Source organism: Grampus griseus (genome assembly GCF_964374135.1).
Source record: "Grampus griseus genome assembly, chromosome: 9".
Lineage (NCBI taxonomy): Eukaryota > Metazoa > Chordata > Mammalia > Artiodactyla > Delphinidae > Grampus > Grampus griseus.
Genome location: NC_139003.1, coordinates 64,298,576 through 64,319,908, shown reverse-complemented (window position 1 = coordinate 64,319,908; position 21,333 = coordinate 64,298,576). Strand labels below are relative to the sequence as shown.

General features: G+C 36.2%; 1 protein-coding gene across 1 annotated transcript in view; it reads left to right on the top strand.

Moving 5' to 3' along the window:
• The window catches only part of THSD7A (thrombospondin type 1 domain containing 7A), a gene marked incomplete at its 5' end in the record, with an annotated part of 452,331 nt that overhangs the window by 341,050 nt on the left and 89,948 nt on the right, over positions 1 to 21,333 (top strand). The window contains one exon of the mRNA XM_082661757.1: positions 14,544 to 14,738. Coding sequence (XP_082517883.1) covers positions 14,544 to 14,738 — 195 coding nt within the window. The remainder of the gene's footprint in view (positions 1 to 14,543; positions 14,739 to 21,333) is intronic.

Here is a 21,333-nt window from a genome sequence, read left to right as displayed (position 1 = left end):
CACAAATCAATAAATGTGATACACCATATTAACAAATTGAAGAATAGAACGATAAGATCATCTCAGTAGATGCAGGTAAAGCTTTTGACAAAATTCAACACCGATTTATGATAAAAAACTCTCCAGAAAGTGGGCAGAGAGGGAACCTACCTCAACACAATAAAGGCCATATATGACTAACCCACAGCAAACATCATTCTCAATGGTGTAAAACTGAGAGTGTTTCCTCTAAGATCAGGAACAAGACAAGGATGTCCACTCTTGCCACTACTATTCAACATAGTTTTAGAAGTCCTAGCCATGGCAATTAGAGATGAAAAAGAAATAAAAGGAATACAAATTGGAAAAGAAGAAGTAAACTGTCACTGTTTGCAGATGACATGATACTATACGTAGAGAATGCTAAAGATGCCACCAGAAAACTACTAGAGCTAATCAATGAATTTGGTAAAGTTGCAGGGTACAAAATTAATGCACAGAAATCTCTTGGATTCCTATACACTAATGATGAAAAATCTGAAAGAGAAATTAAGGAAATACTCCCATTTACCATTGCAACAAAAAGAATAAAATACCTAGGAATAAACCTACCTAGGGAGACAAAAGACCTGTATGCAGAAAACTATAAGACACTGATGAAAGAAATTAAAGATGATACAGATGGAGAGATATACCATGTTCTTGGATTGGAAGAATCAATATTGTGAAAATGAGTATACTACCCAAAGCAATCTACAGATTCAATGCTATCCCTATCAAATTACCAATGGCATTTTTTGCAGAACTAGAACAAAAAATCTTAAAATTTGTATGGAGACACAAAAGACCCCGAATAGCCAAAGCAGTCTTGAGGGAAGAAAGCGGAGCTGGAGGAATCAGACCTCCTGACTTCAGACTAAACTACAAAGCTACAGTAATCAAGACAGTATTGTACTGGCACAAAAACAGAAATATAGATCAATGGAACAAGATAGAAAGCTCAGAGATAAACCCATGCACCTGTGGTCAACTAATCTATGACAAAGGAGACAAGGATATACAATGGAGAGAAAACAGTCCCTTCAATAAGTGGTGCTGGAAAACTGGACAGCTACATGTAAAGGAATGAATTTAGAACACTCCCTAACACCATACACAAAAATAAACTCAAAATGGATTAGAGACCTAGATGTAAGACTGGACACTATAAAACTCTTAGAGGAAAACATAGGAAGAACACTCTTTGACATAAATCATAGTAGGATCCTTTTTGATCCACCTCCTAGAGAAATGGAAATAAAAACAAAAAGAAACAAATGGGACCTAATGAAACTTAAAAGCTTTTGCAAAGCAAAGGAAACTACAAACAAGACAAAAAGACAACCCTCAGAATGGGAGAAAATATTTGCAAATGAATCAATGGACAAATTATTAATCTCCAAAATATATAAACAGCTCATGCAGCTCAATATTAAAAAAACAAACAACCCAATCCAAAAATGGGCCAAAGACCTAAATAGACATTTCTCCAGAGAGGACATACAGATGGCCAAGGAGCACATGAAAAGGTGCTCAACATCATTAATTATTAGGGAAGTGCAAATCATAACTACAATGAGGTATCACTTCACACCAGTTAGAATGGGCATTATCAGAAAATCTGCAAACAATAAATGCTGGAGAGGGTGTGGAGAAAAGAGAACCCTCTTGCACTGTTGGTGGCAATGTAAGTTGATACAGCCACTATGGAGAACAGTATGGAGGTTCCTCAAAAAAGTAAAAATAGAACTACCATATGATCCAGCAATCCCACTACTGGATATATACCCTGTGAAAACCATAATCCAAATATACACATGCACCCCAATGTTCACTGCAGCACTATTTACAATAGCCAGGTCACGGAAGCAAACTAAATGCCCATCCACAGATGAATGGATAAAGAAGATGTGGTACGTATATACAATGGAATATTACTCAATCATAAAAAAGGAACGAAATTGGGTCATTTGTAGAGACATGGATGAATGTAGAGACTGTCATACAGAGTGAAATAAGGCAGAAGGAGAAAAACAGATATCATATATTAACGAATATATGTGGAACCTAGAAAAATAATGCAGATGAACTGGTTTACAGGGCAGAAATTGAGACACAGATGTAAAGAACAAACGTATGGACACCAAGGCAGTAAGCGGTGGCAGGTGGGGGTGGTGGTGTGATGAATTGGGCGATTGCGATTGACATGTATACACTAATGTGTATAAAATGGATAACTAATAAGAATCTGCTGTGTAAAAAAATAAAACAAAATTTAAAAATAAATAAAAGTGAATATAAGGGCATTTACTCATATGCAGAATCATCAAAATGACATAATTGACATTTTATAACTCATACATGCATATATATTTTATTCTTACCAACATTGCAGAAATGCTCCATAAAACTAATTTAACTTTTTTTTTTCACTTTATATGCACACATTCTACCAATACTCTATCTTCAAGTTACTGATGAGTAAGGAAAGACTGAAGAAAAAGGAACATAGGTTGCTCTTTCTTTCTAAGTCATTTTCAGCATTAGTGGTCGGCTAATACAGGCAAGTAGCAGGAGTAAGAAAGGATCTGATAGGATTCCCAGGTCATTTGTGTTTCTTGGAATGTAACTGCCTTCTTTGTGAGTTCAATTCTTTCTGAGCAAGTTCTGGTTAAGTTGGAAAGTGTGGCCCTTCAAGGACTCTGCTTACCTAGTCATAAGTGTAACATGATAGTACTCACTGTGAGTCTCACTGAATTCTCAAGCTTCATGGGTCTGCCAGAATTCTATTGTCATGGGGCATTACCACACTATGCAAATGGAAAAGCAAGACTAGGAGGGCACACAGATTGTGCATATCCAATCTGCTCACATACAGGCTCTTCTGTTACATCAGACATAACTTGCAAATCACAAGTTCAATGACAGAATTATTAAGAATTTCAAGATGGTAAAAAAAAAAAAAAAGGTCGGTGGCAATTATTTACTGCATAGAGCAGTAAAGGAACATTATAGGATGCCACGTATCTCGGTACTTCTGCTTATTACTGTGAGCTAAATATTCTCTAGTATAACTCTTAAATTTAACTTTTAGATTGAGACCCAAAATATATTTACAACACAACTCTAAATAATTTGCAGAATATGAACTGTAAAATTTGATAGTCATAATTACATAAATTGGCTTTTCCAAGGATTTCCCACACTTTAACAGAAAGAAAAACCCAAAATTACTAAATATGAAGGTTATGCTGTGAGTTTAGTGCAATGGTATTTGCTAATATCTTTCTACAAGCCCTCTTATAAGCAGAACTAAGGAAAAAATTATTAATCACATTAACTCAACTTGATTGAAACACAGTGGTGTTTAGAATGGAGCAGATCCTTCCACAGTGGTATGGGAGAGATGTTCAACTCCTCCACTGACAGAAGGAGATTAAAGTAGGCATGGCACCGTTATAATATGTAACCTTTTTAAACTATGTGCCAGACATTGAGCTAGGGACCTCATTAAATCATTTTTCTTATTTAATATGCACAACAGTACCATAAATAAATATTACTATTATTTAGCTTCCATTTTGCAGGTTAGGAAACTGAATCTCACAGTGGCTAAATAATTTGCTCAAGAACACATAGTTGGTAAGTGGTAGAGCCAGTATTTGAACCAGTACAGTTTAACTTCTAGTTAACTAAAACAGTACATTTGGAAGAGATGAAATTAACAGTGTAGATAATTTCAAACTCAAAAACAATTAAGAAGGATGAAGTCAGAAGAAAGAACTAATCAAGAATGAAAATATGAAATAAAAAAATCTGTGGAACTAAGAATGAATAAAGCTTTGTTTAATCTTAAATAATGCCAGAGGTAAAATTATTGTTTGATTTTTCTAGAGTTTCCAGAGTGCTTTTATAAAGATGAGTCATTCACCTTTTAGTCGTTGAAATTAAACAAAGCAGGGTAATCTTGGGTTCAGGCAGATGAACAAAATGATAATAAGAAAAGGCATAAAAATGAAATATTAATTTCAGTTAAGAAAACACATCTCACACCTTTATTGCAAAACACATGTACTTTCAGTTTTACCACTATCATATTGTACACATAGAGGATATGCATTTAAAAATGTGCCATGGACTTCCCTGGTGGTACAGTGGTTAAGAATCCCCCTGCCAATGCAGGGGACACGGGTTCGAGCCCTGGCCCCGGAAGATCCCACATGCCGTAGAGCAACTAAGCCCGTGCGCCACAACTACTGAGCCTGTGCTCTACAGCCCGTGAGCCACAACTACTGAAGCCCGTGCACAAGAGAACAAGAGAAGCCACCACTTGTTCATCCGCAACAAGAGAAGCCACCACAATAAGAAGCCCGCGCTCTGCAATGAAGAGTAGCCCCCCCGGGCTTCCCTGGTGGCGCAGTGGTTGACAGTCCGCCTGCCGATGCAGGGGACACGGGTTCGTGCCCCGGTCCGGGAGGATCCCACATACCGCGGAGCAGCTAGGCCCATGAGCCATGGCCGCTGAGCCTGCGTGTCCAGAGCCTGTGCTCCGCAACGGGAGAGGCCACAACAGTGAGAGGCCCACGTACCGCAAAAAAAAAAAAAAAAAAAAGTGTAGCCCCCACTCGCTGCAACTAGAGAAACCCTGAGTGCAACAACAAAGACCTAACGCAGCCATAAATAAATTAAATTAATTAATTAAAATAACAATGTGCCATGATAGTTGATGTTAAACAGAGGCAGAAGTCATGGGGCTGATGTCAGTCTTTACAGTTTACCCTTTTTTTCTGCCTAACCACAAGTGAAATCCTTAACTAGAGTTATTAGGAGAGGAAGTCATTAATGTAGTAATAACAAGTTGTTTGCCTAATGCTCTGTTCACTAAGTGGGCAGTTTATACCATAAGTGCCTTAATTGAAGGATTTAGCACAAAATTTTCATCATTTCTTTATAACAAGTCATTGTATTTACTAGGCTTTGTTAGAATGGGTTTCATCTCAAAAATGAAGTTAAAGCTTGTATTACTTTTTAAATTTAATTTTTATTTTATATTGGAGTATAGTTGATTTACACAGTTGTGTTAGTTTCAGGTGTACAGCAAATTGATTCAGTTATACTTATACATGTATCCATTCTTTTTCAGAATATTTTCCCATATAGGTTATTACAGAATATTGAGTAGAGTTCCCTGTGCTATACAGTAGGTCTTCGTTAATTATCTGTTTTATATATACTAGTGTATATATGTTAATCCCAAACTCCTATTTTATCCCTCCCCCCCACCTTTTCCCTTTGGTAACCATTGTTTTTGAAGTCTGTGACTCTGTTTCTATTTTGTAAATAAGTTCATTTGTGTCAATTTTTAAGATTCCACGTGTAAGTGATGTGATATGTGTCTTTGTCTGTCTGGCTTGCTTCATTTATATGGTAATCTCTAGGTCCATCCATGTTGCTGCAAATGTCATTATTTCATTCTTTTTTATTGCTGAGTAATATTCCATTGTATATATGTGCCACATCTTCTTTATCGTTTCCTCTGTTGAAGGACACTTAGGTTGCTTCCATGTCTTGGCTATTGTAAACAGTGCTGCAGTGAATACTGGGGTACATGTATCTTTCCAAATTATGGGTTTTTGAAATATGGGTTCTGAATATATGCCCAGGAGTGGGATTGCTGGATCATATGGTAGTTCTATTTTTAATTTTTAAGGAACTTCATACTGTTCTTTATAGTGGTTGTATCAGTTTATATTCCCACCAACAGTGTAGAAGATTCCCTTTTCTCCACATCCTTTCCAGCATTTATTGTTTGTAGACTTTTTGATAATGTCCATTCTAACTGGTGTGAGGTGATACCTCATTGTAGGTTTGATTTGCATTTCTCTAATAATTAGCAATATTGAGTCTCTTTTCATGTTCTTTTTGGACATCTGTATGTCTTCTTTGGAGAAATGTCTATTTAAATCTTCTGCCCATTTTTGATTGGGTTGTTTGTTTTTTTGATATTGAGCTGTTTGTATATTTTGGAAATCAGTCCTCTGTCAGTTACATCATTTGCAAATATTTTCTCCCTTTCTGTGGGTTGTCTTTTCATTTTGTTTATGGTTTCCTTTGCTGTGCAAAGCTTTTAAGTTTCAGTAGGTCCCATTTGTTTATTTTTGTTTTATTTTCATTACTCTAGGAGGTGGATCCAAAAAGATCTTGCTGCAGTTTATGTCAGAGAGTGTTCTATCTGTTTTCCTCTAAGAGTTTTATAGTATCCAGTCTTACATTTAAGTCTTTAATCCATTTTGAGTTTATTTTTTGTGTATGGTGTTAGAGAGTGTTTTAGTTTCATTCTTTTACATGTAGCAGTCCACATTTCGCAGCACCACTTATTGATGAGACTGTGTTTTCTCCATTGTATATTCTTGCTTTCTTTGTCATAGATTAATTGACCATAGGTGCATGGGTTTATTTCTGGGCTTTCTGTCCTGTTCCATTGATCTATATCTTTGTCTTTGTGCCAGTACCATACTATTTTGATGACTGTAGCTTTGTAGTATAGTCTGAAGTCAGGGAGCCTGATTTCTTCAGTTCCGTTTTTCTTTCTTAGGATTGCTTTGGATATTTGGGGTCTTTTGTGTTTCCATACAAACTTAAACATTTTTTGTTCTAGTTCTGTGAAAATGGGTTCAAATTGGTAATTTGATAGGGATTGCATTGAATCTGTAGATTGCTTTGGGTAGTATAGTCATTTTGACAGTATTGATGCTTCCAATCCAAGAGCATGGTATATCTTTCCATCTGTGTCATCTTCAATTTCTTTCATCAGCATCTTATAGTTTTCAGAGTACAGGTTTTTTGCCTCCTTAGGTAGGTTTATTCCTGAGTATTTTATTCTTTTTGATTTGAAGTAAATGGGATTGTTTCCTTAATTTCTCTTTCTGATCTTTCATTGTTAGTGTATAGAAATGCTAGAGATTTCTGTGTATTAATTTTGTGTCCTGCTACTTTACCAAATTCATTGATAAGCTCTAGTAGTTTTCTGGTTAAAGCTTGTATTATTGACTACATTAGGGCCTGGAGTTGGAAAGTGGCTGCTGACAAGGAAGGAAGGTAAGTTTTTAATCTCAGGGTCACCTGTTTCAATTTTGCCAAGATTGTGGAGAATGAAAACACAGACAGAGACTTGAGATAACAAAACAAAGAAAGGTGGCAAGGAAAAGAACAGAGTAGGGACATAAGAGATAAACTTACTGAGGATGGAAATAGTTTGAAGATGATGAGAAAGTAGGAAAATTCTGAAAAAAAATTATAATATGAAGGCCCTAAATTGTTTAAAGATATTTAAAAGTCAATAGGTAAAAAATATTTATATTTTCTATAGAGATAAATAATATCTTTAATTTTTTTATGTATTCTCTTCCTCTCTATATATAAAGAAAAAGTGAAGCTAAAGATAACATTCATATTATAAATTGGATATAAATTGGTTGGTCAAAATAAAAACTGCACTGAAATTACACAAGTAAGGAGGACTTTAGACTGTTACACTGGAGAGAAACTAAAATCAACTCTGCAGAAACGAAAGATATTTTTTAAGCCCTGAGGTGAGCTAGTGGAAAAACACTGGAAGATGTAAGAGAAGAGATTGATCAGTGGGATGTGTTGAGCATACTGAGTTACTCCTGAGTTTGCAAATGTTTTCTCTGTGATTAGGCTAATTGGTGCCCAGTGAAGAAAATAGGTACCTACCATACTGGGAGATTAGGACATTGTCTTCTTTGATGTGTCCATGATAGAGATGGTTCCCAACTCTTGAGAAAGATATTTCCTGGTTTGTAAAACTGGCAAGAGGCTAGTAGAAGATTTACACAAATTTCAAAGGATCAGAAAGAAAATTTACAGTTGCATTTTTCTAAAATAAATTTTCTAATAAAGGGAGGTCAGGGACCTAGAATCAGGAAGAAACCTGTCTATAGTTTAGTCAAACTGTGGGTAATGGTAAGGCCATCTTGGTCAGGTTCTCGTAAACCATCAATTGGATATATATTGGGCTGGCCAAAAAGTTCCTTCGGGTTTCCATAACATTGTACAGAAAACCCGAGTGAACTTTTTGGCCAACCCAACCCAATATAAACAGTGGCTTTTTCAGGAAAGCAACATATGTTCTGGATTTCCAATTCATTTTTTCCCCCTCATCCAGCAAATATTTACTGCAAAACTCTTAAGTTTTAACAATAACTGAACCAAGGACTCCAGATATAAAGATGTTGAATAAGACAATATCTCCGGTCAGAAGGTTCTCATAGGCTAATGGAGGTAGATAAAAAGTCTTAAAGAGTGTTATGTCTACAACACTGTGGAACACAGAGGGTAGAGCACAGCCCCATCTGGGTGGTTTGAGAAAGATAAGGTTCACAGAGGAAGGAAATCCAGTCCTAAAGGATGACTTAGCAAGATGATGGGGCAATGAGGCATGGAGAACAGTGTACAGGAAATGATAGAGGAGTGAGAAAGCAGCATGTCAGTTCATGGAAAAGCAAATGGCTTTCAGTGGATAGAATTTAGGGAAAACATGAGGCAATGGTGGAGGATGAGAATGTTCTCTGCTCTAGTAAGAATTTGGCCTTCAGCTGATAGGTATCAAGGAGACTGTGATGCTCATATTTGCATTTTAAAAGTACACCCTTGTGTTCAGGATGGGTGATTGGTTGCAGGGGAAATGGGACACAGCAGGAGGCCAGAGGAAAGTGTGAAATGGTGTGGAAGAGAACATGGGGTGAGGCAATACTTAGTACGTTGAATAAATCAGACTCACTACCTGGATGTGATTGGAGAGGGAGTGCAGGCATTAAAAATGATTTGGAAACTTCCCATTTAAGTTGAAGAGATGTGTAGCTTCTCTTCAAGATAGGGAATGAAGAAAGAGTTACAAGATTCAATTCATGAGTCTTTTACTTCAGTAAGCTGAGAGTGATTCTGGACTTACATGTCTTACAGTTGTTTTAAAGTTCAGATAAGGTGGTTATATGAAAATGTTTTCTAGGAAATCTAGGCAAATATGAACCTCCATTCTTTTCCCATCTCAATTGTTTATTGAATTTATATTGGTTATCAATATATAAGTAAGTATATGAATAATGACTTTCACTATCAAAAGTCAATATGAATTTTTAAGACAATTTCTGAAGAATACAAAAGACATTGTCAACTTAATAATAATTCTTAGGGTTACTGTAGAGTTTGTACAGGTCTGGCAAGAGGAATCTGATCCCAAGGTTAGAATACTAGAGACTTTCTAAATAGTATGCTTTTTTAAAAAAAATCTTGACTCTTTATCTGGTTTCTCTCTACTTTGATTTCTCCTTTCTGCTTACCCTCCTCTCAATTTCATTACACTGATGAGTTTTGATTTTGCAATGGCTTCTGGAGGTGCATTGCATATAGTGCTACTGAGACTGTTAAAAATTAACCATAGTATAACTGAATCACCTTGCTGTACAGCTGAAACTAACACAACATTGTTAATCAACTATACTCCAATATAAAATAAATTTTTTTTTAAAAGTCAACCATAGCAGTCTCCACATTTCTATGATTTAGAAAAATCAGGATGATGCCAGGGACATTTATGGAGTAGGACTAAACGTACATATACCTTACATTAAAATACAGTTCATTATATTTTTAATGTATCAATATTCTTAACTCTTAAACTATAAAAACCTTCATAAACCAAGGTTTATCTTTTATATTACATTTAAGCTTCACCACAATGAATGCAATAAACTTTCAGTATATACTTTTACCAAAAAAAGAAAATGTCTGTCCTCTGACCCCAGTTCTCATTTTGTTTTACTTCTCTGGAAATCTTCACGAATTGTTGGTGTATTACTTCAAGCTGATGTTTAATTCTCTTATCCTATAGTAGGAAACGCAATAGAATGAGAGGAGATATTTTAGAAGAGTTCATGAGAGTTTGGTGGTATCCCTAAAAATAGATTCAAAAAGGGGAAATTTGGGAGTTAAAGTGCCAAAATACATGTTTAAGTTGATTAAAATGATAAATTATTAAAAACATTCTTAAGATTATATTTATGGAGAAAAATGTTAAATGGGTGTCACCAACTTAAATATTTAAATATGTTTTTGAGTTCATAAAAATAAATAAACCCAAGCATTTTCATTTTATTTCTCAACCTCTTGTTAAAGTGTTTCACAAACAAGTTTGAATAAGATATGCTTCAGTTAAGGCTTCAAAGTAAGATGTAAATTGTAATATGTGGACAGTGATTCATTCATTTACTTCTGTGTTATATATTTCATGTAAAATATGCATTTTTTTAAGATTTGGTTAAAATGCCTAGAGCCTGATGTGGGGTCAGGGGTGAGCATGTTACGTAAAAGCAAAGCAGTCCTTCGAAACTTTTCATGTTGGAAATGCATGCCAAAAAATATAGTATATTTAATACACAAAGTCAAGCATGAGAAGGATTCTAAGTGTTGGCATCACATTCAGAATAGCAAGAAATTAACCTCAGAAAGATTAAAGAAAAAAATCTGCTGGTTCCTTGACTTCTTTGCAGACAAAGGCTCATCCATTCTTATCTCCTTTGGCATCTCAAGTTCTCCCTACCACCATAACAGTTAAAAAGGTAGACTGGAGAGTTGGTTAGAACTCAGTACAAATCTCTGCTTCTTTAGTCAAACTTCTGCTAATTTGAGACAGTAAAATTAAACTTATTGAGCTTGAATTTCCTTTAAAGTGAAAAATACATATTAATATCCATGTCAGAAATATGCTGTGAAAGATATAAACTTTCAGTTATAAAATAAATAAGTCATGAAGATGTAATATATAGCATGGTGACTATAGTTAATAATACTATATTGCATATTTAAAAGTTGATAAGAGAATACATCTTAATCTTCATCACAAGGAAAAATGGTAACTATGTACAGGGACAAATGTTAATTAGACTTATTGTGGTGATCATTTACAAATATTGAATCATTATGTTGTACACCTAAAACTAATGTTATATGTCAATTATACCTCAAAAAAAAGAAGGCTGTTGGCACAATTAGCTGAGATGATGTATATAATATTCATAGCATGGTGCCTGACCAAAGATGAGCAATCAGTAACTATTCATTAAATGAATGTTTTCACCCAGGTATAAAGAGAAGTATAAAGGGAAGTCCCACAGAGAAGTGAATGATGTTAGGTAGGAAATCCAGATGAATTCGTTTTATATAGCTGCCCTTTCAAGAGGCAATTCAGTTCTAATCAAACCACAAGAGAATAAAGGCAAAAAAATCTTAGAGCAATGCTTTTAAAATTTTACCTGTATACAGATCACCCAGGGATCTTTTTAAAATACAAGTTATGATTTATGGGTGGGATCTGAGAGACTGTATTTCTAGCAAACTCCAGATGATGCATGTGCTGCCTGTCCACTGAATACACTTTAGCAAAGTCCTAGACCACTTGAATGCATGGTATTTTAAGAAATACTGTACTTAAATCCATATTTGTCTAGTCCAACCTTCTGTTTCCGAGAACAACAGCTTAAACTTAATTCATTTATTCACATAGTAGATTATCTAGTGTCTACTAGGTGCCAGGCAGTGTTTTAGGTTCTAAGTATAAAATAATGAACAAGACAGATAAGAAACATGCCCTTATTGAGCTTGTACTCTAGTAGTAGGATCAGATAATAAACATGTAAACAATTAATTAAAATAGTTTCTAGTGGTGGTTAAAACTATCACGAAAATAAAATGAATTTACTGTGAGATTGTGTATGGTCAGTTAAGGCTCCTCTAGCAAGGAGACAATTGAACTGAAACCTGAATGTTGAGAAGCAGTCTGCTGTGTGAAGATATGAAAGTTTCATGAAAAAGGAAGAGAGAATGCAAAGGCAACAGTGAGATTGGTCTGTAGGAGGAAAGGAAAAAAAGTCACTGTGTCTAGGGCATAATGCCATTATTTGGATACAAGACCCTGATGGGCAATCAGGAGCGATTAGAGGGGCAAACAGGGGCAAGGTCACACCTGACCAAGTTGTGGGACCGTGGTGGGGGGGATGTGTGTAGAGGGGGGACTGCCAGGGAGGAAAGTGAAGTAAATGCTGAAACCTTGGAGGTTGGATCCAAAGTGGTTCTTAACAGCTCCACAGAGGGTTAAGGTGGACTCTAGAAGGAATTAGCTTACAGGAAAGTACACCTGATTAAGCAGAAAAAGGTTAAGTGAAAAAGATCTAACATAAGGTGTGAGACACAGTTTGGGGGAAAAAAAAAAAGACCAACTCAAAAAGCAAGAAAGGTTAAAATTGTACATCCCTTAGGTTTACACTACAAGAAACAGGAATGTATTATTTATGTCATGCAAATTAATGTAATTGCACACAGGTAGCACACTCTCCTCTAATGTTGCAGGATGAGTTAAATTTTTCTGAATAGAAATGATTAAGTAACTATTATAGAAAACAGAAAACTATAATTCCTGGTTGACTATACGCCCCAAACTTGCCTTACTTTTCACAGAATATTGGAAATGAAAGTGAACGAGAGTAGATAGAACAATAAAAGATAGCAACAAAGGAAATAAGACATATGCAAGCCCCTCTTTGCACTAAGAAAAAAGTCTAGTACACACAAGAGTCATTATGTAAATTGTAGAATATTACATGTTTTGGAGTATAATGATTTTTATATTGTATCTACCATACAATCTATATCATACCATTTATTGGGATGTAAGCCAAACTCTAAAGCCAGTAAAAGCAGAATTAAAGGAGATCTTCTTACAGATCAGAGTAACTAAAGAAGAATGAATAATATAATGATGACCCAACAGTCATTTTAGTGAGTCTTACTTACTAGTGAGCAAGCCTAACAATTTAAAGGCTTGCAAACTAGTGGCTACTAACACGCATTCCAATTGACTTCTGATTTTGCCTAATGATTTAAGGCCCTACAAACTAGTAGCGATTAATGTTAGAGCATTTCCAATTGACTTCTGATTTTCTGTCTTTGTTTTTCAAATACATGAATAAAGGACTGTCCATTCAAAAGATGCTCCTAACCCTCCATCAGTGACAAACAGCTTTGAGTTGTTGGCTTATAGCAATGAAGAAGGGCATGATTCGTCACCCTTTCTCATCTGAATGCCTAATGCCTCAAGTCACACATTTCTGACACACCCGTTCTGAATTATGGATATATTCTGTGGCAAAACAGCAGATTAATTTTGCCTGTTTGTATATTGTTTTACTCTGTTCCATTGACCTCATTAGCACCTGTACTTAACAGCTAAGCCACAGAGTTCAGACGTTTTCATACTGTATTGTGGTCATTTATTTGTAATTCTTCTAGTTTTCTTTGGCATTTATTAACAGCAACAATATTTTCTTCCTCACTGACCTTTTGTATATATCCTTTCATTTACTCAAACGCTAGATGAGTGCCGGTCTCTAGATCTCTGTGAGTAACAGAAAGAGTGGACTGAGATGAAGCTAGAAAAGAAAACAAGAGCCACATCATTTGAGGTCTCATAAACTTTTGAGAAATCTGGCCTTCATCTTAAGAGCAGTAGGAAAGTACTGAAGAGTTTTAAGCACTGGAGTGACACAGTCTTACTTCTGCCATTAGCTTACCTTGTTGTTTTTTGCCCCTTTCCCAATGGGATCACTGTAGCCAGTGGTTTTATACTACCATCCTATTATTTATGTTTCCTGGCTATTTCCAACTAACGGACTAGTTTTTTTTTGTTTTTGTTTTTTTGTTTTTTTGTGGTACACGGGCCTCTCACTGTTGTGGCCTCTCCCGTTGTGGAGCACAGGCTCCGGACGCCCAGGCTCAGCGGCCATGGCTCACGGGCACAGCTGCTCCATGGCATGTGGGATCTTCCCGGACCGGGGCACGAACCCGTGTCCCCTGCATTGGCAGGCGGACTCTCAACCACTGCACCACCAGGGAAGCCCCGGACTAGTTTTTTAATGAAAGAAAAAGGTTGCCAACTGTACAAAAATAAATTCTCTGGGAGACACAAGAGAGTTTGCAAATAAGAGAATATGAGTTGGTTCAGGAAAACCAATGGTACATGCTATGGATGGACTCATTATTTGTGAATGATGGCTCATCTGCAATAATGAAATAAAGGGGGATGGACATATTTCTTTGATGCTCTTTATTGCAAAGATTAATAATATAAGTATAAAAATCACTTCCTGGGCAGGTATCACAGCATAAAATACTTGTAACAATGTGCTTGATCTACACACCCAAACACTGATAATAAAGAAGCCTCATTTAGGAATCAATTTATCGATCTATCTGTCTTATCTATGTGTCTATCTATTCATTCCTGGTAATTTTTTAACATCTGGCTATAGTATGCCGTGACTCTTTTGGTTTTGCTTTTAACCAAGAACAAGAGGGAAGTAACCTAGTTTATGTTGGTGCCCACCTGGTTTCAGTTGCTCATTTTACATTATTTAAAAATGATAGACTATTGGTGATGATGTCTTTCCCAGGAGAAGAAGTTGACAGACAGCTGTGCAGAGACGCCATCTTCCCCATCCCTGTTGCCTGCGATGCCCCGTGCCCCAAGGACTGTGTGCTCAGCACGTGGTCTGCATGGTCGTCCTGCTCCCACACCTGCTCGGGGAAAACCACAGAAGGGAAACAGATACGAGCACGGTCCATCCTGGCCTATGCAGGAGAGGAAGGTAAGGTCACCAGGTTCAGAAGGGACTTAGGTTTCTTCCAGAAGTTGGTGTGCATTTTCTTTGTGTAGCCTGGATACGATGGATGTTCTACAAAAATCAACTTCCAGAAATCCAGCAATCCAAGGAGATTTAATATCTGTTGACATATTGGGCAGCTTGCTCCTGTTCCCCCAAATTAACCTTCAAGATAGATCTTTAATAAAAAAGACTTTGGAAAGTGAACTCACTTTGCCTTTTCTCCCTCCTAATAATTCAAGTTCTTTCTACTTCAAAGTGTTAAACCTGTGAAAAAAATTTGAAAATGACTCTCCACATTGCAAGTGTCAGGTTTCATTGTTTTTTCTCTATTTCAGTAGTCCATTTTCCCCATGAAATCGTATTCTACCTTCTCATAAATAGTAAGCTTTATTTTAAATAATCACCAGCATGACTGTTGCTTGACTAAAAATTACATGGATTTTCTAGCATTCAGGTTCCTGAGCATAGGCTCTGAGATCCAGAATGTAGACTGTGTTCATTTTTAAAATACTTTGCTCCTAAATCATTTCACCCTATTGGGTGAATAAAGCACAGGTTTTTCATATATTCATAGTTCAGTTGTTCAAGCTTTATTGTCGAGTAATACAAGGCTCTTGGTAATTGTCTTTCAAGCTTGTATCCAGATGCTAATTTGGCCTCTGTGTGACTGGGTGATATAATGTCATATTTAATCTTGTCATTCTGGAAAATAACACAGGAGTAAGGAAAACGTAGAAATAAGTCAAGTTCTGTCACATTAAGGCATGTTCTGTCTCAAGAATATAGGCGTACGTTATTTAAATGTTATCAGGCTGAATGACACTTCTCCATTCACATTTAACACTAGTAAATAATGATTTCTATTTGGAGTAAGCACATGTTTCTTTATGTATACCTCCAAGTAATCAATTTTGGAGGAGTTTTCATATTGCCTATTTCATTTTTCTGTTTATGAAGCATTTTAGTGATAGAAATCTGCTAGTATTCTTACTTAATCAAACTTGCTATCTGTGTATGTGATTCTATGCAAAAATACAACTACCTTGGACTTAAGACATAGGAGAAAATTTAACATATTTAAAATAGTCAACCTATGAGAAAATTTAGAATTTTCTTTAAAGTGTCCAAAAACTTTTTCTTGTCACCTCAATATAATTTTAATCATTTGCTACCAAGAGAAAAATGTATCTGTGGAACCTAATAGAAAAATAGAACCTTTTAGAGACAAAATTATATTCCTTATGTTGTCAAACAATAACTCTAACCTTGTATAGATTATATTCAGACTTCACACTCTATCAGCTCAGATCATGTCTTGGGCTTCATTAAAATTAGATCTGTGGTCACCCTGCTTCCTATAAATCCATTATACTCTGCAGACACTTGCTGTATGACTAGTAATAAGTGACTTTTCGCCCTATGAGTCACATGGCTGAGATTTTGCCATGTTTGCAGAACTCACCAGATCATTATTTCTATAGACATGATGCTTCACACTGAAAGGTCATAGAATGCTTTAAAGGCAAAAATTTATGATTGTTGTTTGGTATGTATCATCCACTTAGTTTGAAAGTGTGGGACTTCGATAATTTTTAATGAAGGCTAATAGCTGCATCATAAGCAGCCCGTGCTGGAAAATTACAGATGTGTATATAGTTAATCATAAAGGCATGAATTCAAAACATACTTTTAAATGGAAACTGTAGAGGAAACTCTGGCAATGAGGAATCTGCTGCTATTTGTCTCTGTTAATAACAGCTACAAAAACTGGTATAATTATGTGAAACATTTAATGAAGAATTTATCTTTCAAAAACGATATAATACCTATTATTTGCTGGACACTGAAACACATTTTCTTTTCTTCAAACTAAGCCTTTTTTAATTCTGAGCTATTTTCTAAATGATTTAGGAACTGCATTTGCAGGAAGTTTTAAAATATGTTTCCCTGCCAATTAGCTAACCCTTTATAATTCTACACAAAAGCAGGTATTTCTATTATTCCCCAAGAATTAGTATTTTGTACATGTCATAAATGTTCTTAATTATCTGTGGATCAGAAAATTAATGTGATAACCTTAAGGGAAAAGATCACCTTAATAAAATTATATATTGAGTAAACGTAAGACATGAAATTATACAACTTTCTCATGAAATAACTTACAGGAAAAATGTATTTATCTGGATTTACAAAATAAATGCTGCAACCTATACATTTGTACTTTTATTTATCTCAGTAATATAACGTCTTTGTATTAATAAGGAAACATTAAGTTGTACTGCAGTAACAGCCCATAAGTTCAGTAACTTTAAAAAAAAACAATTATTTTTCCCTCTTGGGAATTTTGCTGCAGTGACAGGTGACTCTCCAAGGCAGTCTGTCCTACATGAAATGTCTCAGCATTGCACCTGCATATGAAGGCCTACCTCACAATCCTCATGCCGGAGGAAGAAGATAGCTGGGGAGTCTATCTGCTGATTTAAAAGCATCAGCAATTAAATTCTTTCATCCAGAAGTGATTTGTGTCATTTCCACTGACATTTCACTATCAAAGCAAATCATATAATCATGACTTGAAGTTGAACCTAATTTTAAGCGGGGCAGGGGAAATATAGTCCTACTGTGTGCTAGAAAGAGAGGAGTGCTGGCTACTGGTCTTACCCCTGGTTTACCTGTGTTTTTTTTTGTATGTCTGTATGCATGTGTGTGTCTACCTCTATGTCTATATGTATATCTGTTTCCATATATATGTGTGTGTGTGTGTGTGTGTGAGTGAGATAGAGGATTATTCCATGTGGCCCCAGTGCAGTAGATAAGCTCTCCATTGTTAAAATGTTATGACTTATTATTTCTTTGTTCCTATTAAAAGAATGATAGAATAGTAGAATAGCACTTCCTTTTCCTCATGTTATACTTTCTTTTGGCTTTCCTTCCCTTCCTTTCTAGGCTCTGTATCTCTCTTCCTGAACAATTTTATATGCAAAATCATTAAGTGGAAGCAAGCAGTTGAGCATCTGTGCCAGCAGGTGGGGGGTCTACAGTGGTCCAGAGTGGGTTGTCAGAGCCCAGGCTGAGTGAGATGAGCATCCCCAGTAGGAAAAGGATAGCCTGGCATGAAGTGTCAGAGACACTGAGAAGTCTAAAGGGGTCGGGGTGGGGAGGACCATGGATTATATAAGAGGGTGAAAGCAGCTACCCAACACAGGATGCCAGAGCACGAGCAGGGTGAAGAGAGAATCCCAGCGTTGAAGCAGCCAGCCCAGTGTGGGGTGTTGGAGCCAAGCAGGGATGAGGAAGGTTTCAGTAATGTGGGGTGGCCGAATGCAGGGTGTCAGAATATGGGCAGAGTGATGAAGATATCCTATGGATACAGCAATGAAGATGGCAGTGAGAGATTGGAGTAATCTGGGGTGGAGGAGTGACCAAATAGGTACATGTATTAAACATAATAGGAGTTGGGTTTCTTATTGCTAGAGAAGGGAGTTATAAGTATGTTAAGAAAGAAAACTAGGGCTTCCCTGGTGGCGCAGTGGTTGAGAGTCCGCCTGCCGATGCAGGGGACACGGGTTCGTGCCCCGGTCTGGGAAGATCCCACATGCCGCGGAGCGGCTGGGCCCGTGAGCCATGGCCGCTGAGCCTGCGCGTGTCCCTAGCCTGTGCTCCGCAACAGGAGAGGCCACAGCAGTGAGAGGCCCGCGTACCAAAAAAAAAAAAGAAAACTAGGATAAACCCTATTGTATTATATTGGAACTTGAAGTTATCAGTGTGAATTCATTGTGTCCAATTTATAAATCTAGGCATAGAAATAAAATACAAACATAAGTATGATATATATTCATATTATGGATGTATACATATATTAGCTCTGTCCACTGAAATGACATGAGAGCAGCAGGACCACAATAGCAATATGTGCGTTCAGCACTCAGATCTTGGTGTCTAATGCCGTTCTCCAATGAAAGGAACCAGGGCTTTTTGGAGAAATAGCTGATTCTAAGGCTGAGATAGGAAAAGTACAAGATGTGCCTGGAGGATCTTGTGCCAGAAAGGAAGGAAGAGGAGAATATGTCAAAAGGTCACAGAAGCTAGCTTGAAGGGTCTCCCACTGGCCACATACAGGAACAATGTGAATGCCAAAATAACGGTAACAGCTGGTTATAACTCTTTAAATAAGAGAGGAAACCATGAATCCATATTTGATATAAATAAATGTATTAATTGAAAGTCTGATGAAGAACATTATATTTACAATCTTAAGTATCCTCTTAAATGAAGAAGTTTGACAGACACCACCTTAATCCAGTGATCAAAGTTTACATCATCAGTAATGGGGAACATGCAAAGCGTGTGTTCCTGGTGTGGTGCAATGAGAACATGACATCACATCTGTAACATCTCTGTCACAGATACATATTGTAGAATCTAATCATGAGGAAAGATCTGACAAACCCTAGCTGAAAGACATTGTACAAAATAACTGGCCCTTAAACTTCAGAAGTGTCTAAATTATGAAAATTAAGGAAAGACTGAGGAAGATCGAAGGAGACTAACAAGTCGTAACATCTAAATGCAACACTTGATTCTGATCTAGGTCCTTTTGCTATAAAGAATATTTTGGGATAGTTGGCAAGCTTGAATGGGTCTGAGGATTAGTTGGAAATAATGTATCAGTGTTAATTTCCTGATCTTAAATATTGAATGTGCTTATGTGTAGGAAAATGCCCTTGACTGCAGGAAATACACATTGAAGTTTTTAGGGTAATAGGGTATCATTTCAATAACTTCTTCCAAGTGATCCAAGGGAAGAAACTATTGATAATACTTTTAATTTTCCTATAGTATTGAGGTTGGTTCAAAGTTAAACAAAAAATAATAGAATGAAAACAATTTGAATACAATTGCTTTTCATAGCATCTTGAGTAACATTATGTAACCTATTATTTTGTGTACCGGCAGTACACAAAAATGTCATAAAATGCCTCTTATTGAAATATTGTCATTTGGAAACCAAATCACAAATGATAGCAACTGGAGATAGATAATATACTGGAGAAAGCAAAAATATTTCTTTTCAACTTAAAAAATAAAATTGTGTGTGTATGTGTTTGTATCTTACTTCCAAAGCATTGACTTTTAGTTAAATAAGATTAGTAATTTGCTTTTTGATTTGTTTGATACTTTGAGGTAAAAATCTTCCCTGTATTTTGTAAAACTACAGGATGGATTCCAAGAGCTACTTCAGAATTATTTCAGGAGTTCTAAAAGGATGCCGTCTTTTAACATTTAAGTCTGGCATGTTTTTAATATAAATAGTAGTAAGTTGAATTTTAATGAAAAATTTTAAACTGATGTTAGGTTTATGGCCTTCTCCATTTTTTAACTTGTGTTACAGATTCTTAACACACTTGGTTTAAAAAGGAAAAATGATTTTCAAAATGTTTTCCACTGAGTATAGCAGTAACTTCTGTTAGTTCTCATTATAGATTCAATTACCCTTACAAAGCAAGAAATGAGAGAATATTTATTTTTGTAAAGTTCAAAATGAACTGATGTTATAACTTCAGCAAAATGTTAGTGTGTCTTTACACCTGCTTTGTACATGCAGAGAATGGAGACAATTGAATAAAATTAGGCCAAAATTTTTCTCAAATAATTAGTATCTTCAAAAATTATATTTTGCAGTATAAAACATTGGGGAGAGGAATATTTCTATTTTATCTTGCTTAGTTTTTATAGTTAAATGATATTAATTCTAAGAATCAGGGAGTATTTATATTTCCTAGAGGAATTTGAAGAACCCAGGATCTATTTTATGTGTCTATACATACATAACTCTGACTTCTAAGCAAATACTGCCACTTCCTCATCTTCCTACTACTGACTTTGAAAAAGGAGTTCTGCTTCAGTCTGTTCCTACAGGACCACCAGGCAGGATTTATGCAGACTCCACCCTAGGACGTCTTCTACCTTTTACTACAAGGGGAAACAAGTGGAAGGGGTAGGGGCTGCAGCAGAGTCTCTTGAGGTTCTCTATGGCTAACACTCTTCCAATTAAATTCCCTGAAATTATGCCATTGCCAATGTTCTTTTCATCCACAGTGTTCTGCTATCAAAGTAATTAGGGCTGCAGTAGCAGGCAAAGTTACAAGTATCTTAAAACTATAATTCATAGTACACTGTAACTGCCTCTTCTTAGCCTGAGCCCCGTCCACTTCCTTATTGCCAGTTACTTCCCTGTGTGGACTGTCTACTCCAATTGACTGCATCAATGTTACTAATTCCCAGGGTCATGCCTCCGTGAGTACCTTTGCTTTTATTTATTTTTTCTTCTGCTTAAATAAAATCCTCCCTTCCTTCTCTCCCTTCCCAGAACTCTGCTTATTAAACTACTACTCCTTCAAAACTCATATCAATGCCTTATCTCAATAACCTGAGTCATTTTTACTACCCCCCAAACTAATGTAATCTTACACTTTTGAATCCCAATTATACAAAATACCTCTTTTAACATAATTATTATATTCTACCTAGAATTATACTCATTTTTTTGCTCAACTTATCCCCCTATTACTTTTCT